Below are 8,055 nucleotides of genomic sequence, written 5' to 3'. Positions count from 1 at the left end.
AGCGGACCCAGCAGCGTTTAGCGCCATTTTCCTGCCTGCACAATGCTGTCAGTGAAGAGCAAGTCCCTCCACACAACTCCAGCTATCTATCGCGGTACCAGGGGGTTCTAGGGGGGGGGGGGGAGGCTGCAAAACGACTGTGTAACCTATTAAGGTGCGCAGTCAGCGCTGATAGGGGGTCTCCCTTTATATTAAAAGCGCTGTGTGGGGTTTGGCTCCAATCTCTGTCTCTCTCTTGCCATTCTGGGGGGTGAAACTCTGTCTGTGGTCTCCATTAAGCAATGTCCAGGGACTCTGTGTCATATGCTGCAGAGGATATGTCCTCTCAGGATGAATCCCATTCCATGTAATCAGGATTGCACTGGTTTAGCACCGATTCCAGCAAGGGAACCTTAGTGGATATCCTCTATCAAATCTATGATTTCTCAGATTTCAAATAGGGTTGCACAAAATGAATCTGCAACTCAAGCTTTACAGAACTCTGTGGAAGTCTGGCCCAGTTCTGGCACATCAGGGCTCCCCACCAGTAACGTAACTAGGCATTTTAGCGCTGTGTGCAAGAAATGACATTGGCGCCCCCCTATATGTAAGATAGGGGCAGTGCGCGCCATAGGGGCGTGGCTTCATGGGGAAGGAGCGTGGCCACAAAATAATTTCAATTCATACTACGGTGCACAGTAGTCTCCATTATTCAAATTACGCTGCACAGTAGCGCGACTACACCAGGTAGAGCCCCTTTTTTACACAGTACGGCAGACAGCGTCCCCCTTTTTTACACAGTACGGCAGACAGCGTCCCCCTTTTTTACACAGTACGGAAGACAGCGTCCCCCTTTTGTACATAGTACGGCAGACAGCGTCCCCCTTTTTTACACAGTACGGCAGACGGTGTCCCAGAGAGAGAGAGAGAGAGATATATACTTACCATCTCCCTGCTGACAGGCTCCTCGTGCTATGGATGCTGGGATGCGGTTCCTCCATTCCAGCATCCACAGCAGCGCCGGGCAGCCAATACGGAAGGTGAGGGGACAGCTGCAGCGGCGCTTACTACCAATGAAATAGCGCTGCTGCGGCTCCAGTCCCCCTCCTTCTTCTGCGCTGCTCTCTCCTCCACAGCGCGGTGGCGGCGCACACAGCAGAGGCAGCATGTAATGAGTCAATTTGACTCATTACATGCCGCTGGCCGTGCGCCCTCAGGGCAACTGCGCTGTGTGCCAGGCCCACCTGGCACACACTTAGTTACGGCCCTGCTCCCCACTGTATATACACATAAACGTGCTCTTGCTCAGATCATGCAGGATGATGCAGATTCTGATACTGCAGATGGTGACGGGGATGTGTTGCAGGGGGCTGCATCTCTTGCAAAAGGGGTGCAGTTGATGATAGAGGCTATTAGGGATATGTTGAATATTGCTGATACAACACCCGAGCAGGTTGAGGAGGCTTTCCTCACTTAAAATAAGAGAGCCTCGCTAACCTCCCCTGCGTCAAAGGAATTAAATGCTGTATTTGAAAGGGCTTGGGAAAACCCGGATAAAAAAATCCAGATACCTAAAAGGGTTCTGGCAGCATTTCCTTTCCTGGTAGAGGATAGGAAAAAATGGGAAAACCCACCTATTGTTGACGCGTCTGTATCCAGACTCTCAAAAAAGATGGTTTTACCTGTTCCAGGATCTACCGCCTTGAAAGAGCCAGCTGATCGTAAAATTGATAATACGTTCAAATCCATGTACATGGCTTCTAGGGCAATACTACGTCCCACTATTGCCAGTGCTTGGATTGCTAAAGCTATAGGCCCTCATTCCGAGTTGTTCGCTCGCTAGCTGCTTTTATCAGCATTGCACGCGCTAGGCCACCATCCTCTGGGTGTGTATCTTAGCTTAGCAGAATTGCGAACGAAAGATTAGCAGAACTGCTACTAAATAATTTGCTGCAGTTTCTGAGTAGCTCCAGGCCTACTCCTAGACTGCGATCACCTCAGTCCGTTTAGTTCCTGGTTTGACGTCACAAACACGCCCTGCGTTTCTCCAGCCACTCCTGCGTTTTTACCTGGCACGCCTGCGTTTTTTAGCGCACTCCCTGAGAACGGCCAGTTTCCGTCCAGAAACACCCACTTCCTGTCAATCACACTACGATCACTCGAGTGATGAAAAAACGTTGCTCGAGCTTGTGTGAATCTACAAAGTTTTGTGTGAAAGTACTTAGCGCATGCGCGCTGAGTACCATGCGCATGCGCATTTTTGCAGTTTTTTTCACTTGATCGCTGCACTACGAAAATCGGCAGCGAGCGAACAACTCGGAATGACCACCGTAGTAAATTGGTCAGGCACGTTACTTGAAGACTTGGATACTATGGAGAAATGTGATGTTGAATTGTTTTTACGTAACATTCAGGATTCGGCAGTATTTCTGGTAGAATCCATGAAAGACCTGGGTTCCATGCCTGCGGGAATTTCTTCCATGTCAGTATCAGCTCGTTGAGGACTGTGGTTGCGCCAGTGGTCTGCCGACGCGGAATCCAAGAGAAGTGTGGAGACCCTACCCTACACAGGTCAGGCTCTCTTTGGGTAAGCGTTAGATGCGTGGGTATCCACAGCTACGGCTGGTAAGTCACCCTTTCTTCCCTCAGCTACACCTGCTCCGAAGAAACCCTGTAAACTTCAGTTACATCACAGCCCTTTCGGTCTACCAAGTCCAGAAAGGCCAAGCCGTCCAGCACCTTCTTTCGGAGAGGTCAGCCCAAGTTCAAGAAACCTGCGGCTGCAGGTTCCCAGGAACAGAAACCTGCTTCAGGTACACCAAAGTCCTCCGCATGACAGTGGACTGCACGCCTCGGAGGTGGGGCCGGTGGGAGCGAGACTCAGACATTTCAGTCATGTCTGGCTGTCCTCCGGCCTGGACCCCTTGGTGCAAGATATTGTGTCTCTGGGGTACAGGCTGGAATTTTAAAATCTCCCTCCTCACTGATTTTTCAAGGCTTGCCAGCTCTGCTGGCAGACAGGACTGTCCTGCAAAAAGCAGTCCAGAAGTTGGTGGAGGCACAGGTCATTGTGCCAGTACCACCTCATATGCAAAACAAAGGTTACTATTCGAACCTTTTCGTGGTACCGAAACCGGATGGTTCGGTCAGGCCCATTCTGAAAATCCCTAAACCCCTTTCTGAGGGAGTTCAAGTTCAAAATGGAGTCTCTAAGGGCAGTGATATTAGGTCTGGAGGAGGGGGAATTCCTAGTATCCCTGAATATCAAGGATGTGTACCTCCACATTCCAATTTGGCTGCCGCATCAAGCTTATCTTCGATTCGCATTGTTGGATTGTCACTTTCAGTTCCAGGCCCTCCCATTCGGCCTCTCCACAGCACCGAGGGTATTCACCAAGGTGATGGCGGAAATTATGATTCTCTTCTGCAGACAGGGGGTGAACATAATTCCGTATCTGGACGATCTGCTGATAAAGCATTGTCCAAGGAGAAGCTGCTACGGTCCAGAACACTCACGACCCAGCTTCTCAGGGAACATGGTTTGGACCTGAATCTTCCAAAATCACATTTGGAACCAACTAGGAGGTTGTCCTTTCTGGGAATGATCTTCGACACGGCGGTGCAGAGGGTCTTTTCTCCCTGAGGAAAAGGTGTTGGTGATTCAAACGATGGTGCGGGATGTCCTGAAGCCAGCCCGGGTGTCAGTTCATCAGTGCATTCGCCATCTGGGGAAGACTGTGGCCTCTTACGAGGCTCTGCAGTACGGGAGGTTTCACGCTCGGTCCTTCCAACTGGATCTCCTGGACAAGTGGTCGGGATCCCATCTACACATGCACCAGAGAATGCATCTGTCGCCAAAGGCCAGGATTTCAATCCTATGGTGGCTGCAATTACCTCACCTTCTGGAGGGCCGCAGGTTCGGGATTCAGGACTGGATCCTTCTAACCACGGATGCAAGTCTCCGGGGCTGGGGCGTAGTCACCCAAGGGGAAACCTTCCAAGGAAGGTGGTCAAGTCTGGAAGCCGGCCTGCCGATAAACATTCTGGAACTAAGAGCCGTATACAATGGTCTTCTCCAAACGGCCCATCTTCTGAGAAATCGGGCCATTCAAGTACAGTCGGACAATGTGACAACGGTGGCTTACATAAACCGACAGGGCGGAACGAAGAGCAGAGTTACTGTGGCAGAGGTAAGAAGAATCATCCTCTGGGCAGAAAAGCACACGTTGGCGCTGTCATCAATCTTCATTCCGGGAGTAGATAACTGGGAAGCGGGCTTCCTCAGCAGACACGATCTCCATCCAGGGGAGTGGGATCTCCATTCGGGGTGTTCAAGGAGTCAACAGATCTTTGGGGCGTACCCCAGATCGACATGATGGCCTCTCGTCTCAACAAGAAGCTTCAGCGGTATTGTTACAGGTCGAGGCACCCGCAAGCAGTGATGGTGGACGCTCTACTGACTCCATAGGTCCAGTCGGTTTACGTGTTTCCTCCACTTCCGCTCATCCCAAGAGTTCTAAAGCTCATAAGGAGAACAAGGGTTCAAGCGATCCTCATTGCTCCAGACTGGCCAAGAAGGGCTTAGTACGCGGATCTACTGCAAGAAGAGCCGAGGCCTCTTCCTCTACGGGAGGACCTGCTGCAGCAGGGGCCGTTCGCCTATCAAGACTTACCGCGGCTACGTTTGCCGGCATGGAGGTTGAACGCCTGATACTAGCTCGGAAGGGCATTCTGAACAAGGTTATTCCTACCCTGCTACTGGCTGGGAAAGGAGTAACGTCTAAACATTACCATCGAATTTGGAAAAAAATATGTATCTTGGTGTGAGTCCAAGAAACTTCCTGCGGTGGAGTTTCATCTCGGATGGTTTCTCCTCTTCCTACAAGCTGGTGTGGATATGGGACTGAAGTTGGGATCTGTGAAGGTCCAGCTTTCGGCCCTATCCATTTCCTTCCAGAATCAATTGGCTGCCCTCCCTGAGGTTCAGACCTTTTTAAAGGGAGTTCTGCACATCCAACCTCCCTTTGTACCACTTACGGCGCCTTGGGACCTTAACGTGGTGTTGCAGTTCCTCCAATCGGACTGGTTCGAGCCTCTACAGGAGGTTGAGGTCAAATTTCTTATGTAGAAAGCTGTCATGTTGTTGGCTTTATCTTCTGCTAGACATGTGTCTGAGTTGGGGGCTTTGCCCTGTAAAAGTCCATACTTGATCTTCCACGAAGATGGAGCTGAGCTCCGGATACGTCAGCAGTTTCTTCCGAAGGTTGTGTTGGCATTTCATATCAACCAACCTATTGTTGTGCCAGTGGCTACTGACTCCTCAATTTTCATCAAAGTCCTTGGCTGTTCTAAGGGCTCTGAATATAAATGTGAAGAGGACTGCTCGTCTCAGGAAATCGGTCTCTCTGTTTGTCCTGTATGATCCCAAGAAAATTGGGTGTCCTGCTTCTAAGCAGACGATCTCTCGCTGGATCAGATTCACTATGCAGCATGCGTATTCTACAGCAGGCTTGCCGTGTCCTATGTCTGTCAAGGCCCACTCTACTCGTAAGGTGGGGTCTTCCTGGGTGGCTGCTCGGGGTGTCTCGGCGTTACAATTTTGCCGAGCTGCAAATTGGTCTGGGTCTAACACGTTTGCAAAGTTCTACACGTTCGATACTTTGACTGAACTTCAGATCATCAGAGGCCAATCGGTTCTGCAGGAGCCTCCGCGCTCTCCCTACCGTTTTGGGAGCTTTGGTACATCCCCATGGTACTAATGTGGACCCCAGCATCCTCTAGGACAGGGGTGGGGAACCTTTGGCCCTCCAGCTGTTGTTGAATTACACATACCGGCATGCCTTGCTACAGTTTTGCTATTTGGCCATGCTAAAACTGTTGCAGGGCATGCTGGGATGTGTAGTAAAACAACAGCTGGAGGGCCGAAGGTTCCCCATCCCTGCTCTAGGACGTAAGAGAAAATAGGATTTTGGTTACCTACTGGTAAATCCTTTTCTCATAGTCCGTAGAGGATGCTGGGCGCCCGCCCAGCGCTTCGTTTTCCTGCAATTGTTATCTGGTTCAGTACAACTTTGTTTTTAGTTAAGTACTACATTGTTACTTGGTAAGTAATGTTTCAGCAGTTGCTGAGTTCTCACGCAAAGTTAGCTTGATATGCCTTGTATGTGTGAGCTGGTATGAATCTCGCCACTATCTATGTTAAATCATTCTCTCGAAGATGTCCGTCTCCTCGGGCACAGTTTCTAGCCAAAGTCTGGTAGGAGGGGCATAGAGGGAGGAGCCAGCCCACACTCTCAAACTCTTAAAGTGCCAGTGGCTACTGGTGGATCTATCTATACTCCCATGGTACCAATGTGGACCCCAGCATCCTCTAGGGCAGTGTTTCCCAACCGTGGTCCTCAAGGCACACTAACAGTCCTGGTTTTAGTGATATCCGGCTTGAACACAGGTGACTTAATTAGTACCTCAGTTATTTTGATTTAACATCTGTGCTGAAGCCTGGATATCACTAAAACCTACACTGTTGGTGTGCCTTGAGGACCGTGGTTGGGAATGCCTGCTCTAGGGACTACGAGAAAAGGATTTACCGTAGGCAATTAAAATCCTATTATCGTCCGTTTTTGAATGATATCGTTTATCGTCCATTATCACCAAGTGTGTAGGGCCCTTAAGCAATAGGAATACCCATATCTGAAACAGTTATGATAAACTCTACAATTAACATGGAGTAGAAACGTAGTTCTTAGCACACGTTTGGCTAATATGCGTGCCCATCCTCCAGATGTGTCCCTGACAGCCTTTACGTAACACATCAATTTATCAAGGATTTACTATAATAGTGTTCAATCTAATCCAAGACCCCCGACCCCTTATTTCCTCTGTACTGATGGCCATGAGTTGCTAGTGTTTTGGACCTTGCGGTCACTTACATGGCAGATTATTTTCACAGCCCGTTACCTAAAATCACTACTTTAATCCTTACATAAAACTTGTGTGTCATAAGCACTGTTTAATTCTTCTACTGTCAATGTCACAGCTACAGGTATACTGTTGGGGAGACTGTTTTGTGTAAATAAAACTGTCTCTCTCTAAAAAATAAAAAAAATGTTTGCATAAAGAAAAGAGTAACTCCGTGGGGGAGATTCAGATGTTTGTTGTGCACTCATCACTTTAGACTGGTTGATATGCAGATGTTCTGGAGGCCATTTTTTTTTTTTTTTTTGGAGGGGTCGAATAACAGCAAGTAAAGTACTTCCTGAGACGCGCTTTTTGGGATGCCCAAACGGGACCCTTTCTCACATTTCTGCTCACTACCTCAGGATGCGGCGAACAGAAATGTGTCTTCCATGATGTTGCTCCATCAGCGGGGAACATTTGAATTCCCCCCCCCCTCCCCCCTCCATGGTATGTTTCATTACCCCTATTGAAGTAGAGAGGCATGGATGGAGCGACTAAAGTATCGTACCATATTCTATTTAAAAGCTTTTTAGTATCTCAAAGGTTTTTATTCCATCCCATAAACCAGCTTTTTAATAGAAATGTTTTATCATGTAACTGTGAAATGTGTGTAACTTCATGTTATTTTGCAGGAGTTTGTTACTGTACGTGTACAGGACCCAAGGTTGCAGAATGAGGGATCATGGACCTCCTACGTGGATTATAAAATATTTCTTCACGTAAGTCCACCTCATGTAGTATTAGATTCCACAGACGGGAGGAAAAGGAAATTAAGCACATCCAGATGCAGCAAATTAATCAGTTGGGTCTACTGTACATCAAGCAAAATCAATGCATGGAGATATTAATGGAATGACTTTAGATTATTGATGAAGATATTGAATCTTTTGTCCGTACAGTCACTGCTTTCTAAAGTTATACACTTTAGCGCAGTTAAACCTGCTACTGTTCGATGCAAAAAGTGCAGAAAATAAATGGGCGTCTGGCTTCCAGACATTTGCATATCACCCCATCTAAAGTGATGGGCTATATTTGCCCCAAAAAACATCAGAAGACCCTATGTAAGTGAAGTCTATAGGTTATTAAGCGATACATCTAAAGATAGGAAATTAGAAAGTG

At 48.2% G+C, this 8,055-nt stretch overlaps 1 protein-coding gene across 5 annotated transcripts in view; it reads left to right on the top strand.

Annotated features, from left to right (window-relative positions):
• The window catches only part of SNX11 (sorting nexin 11), a 56,268-nt gene that overhangs the window by 22,910 nt on the left and 25,303 nt on the right, over positions 1-8,055 (top strand). For 3 of the 5 annotated variants that reach the window (XM_063959612.1, XM_063959614.1, XM_063959613.1), the window contains one exon: positions 7,569-7,655. The exons of the other annotated variants lie outside the window; for them this stretch is intronic. In XM_063959612.1, the coding sequence (XP_063815682.1) occupies positions 7,569-7,655 (87 nt within the window). The remainder of the gene's footprint in view (positions 1-7,568; positions 7,656-8,055) is intronic. 5 annotated transcript variants of the gene reach the window in all.

The sequence above is a fragment of the Pseudophryne corroboree genome, chromosome 3 (genome assembly GCF_028390025.1).
Source record: "Pseudophryne corroboree isolate aPseCor3 chromosome 3, aPseCor3.hap2, whole genome shotgun sequence".
Classification (NCBI taxonomy): Eukaryota; Metazoa; Chordata; class Amphibia; order Anura; family Myobatrachidae; genus Pseudophryne; species Pseudophryne corroboree.
This window is presented reverse-complemented; position numbering and strand designations above follow the sequence as displayed.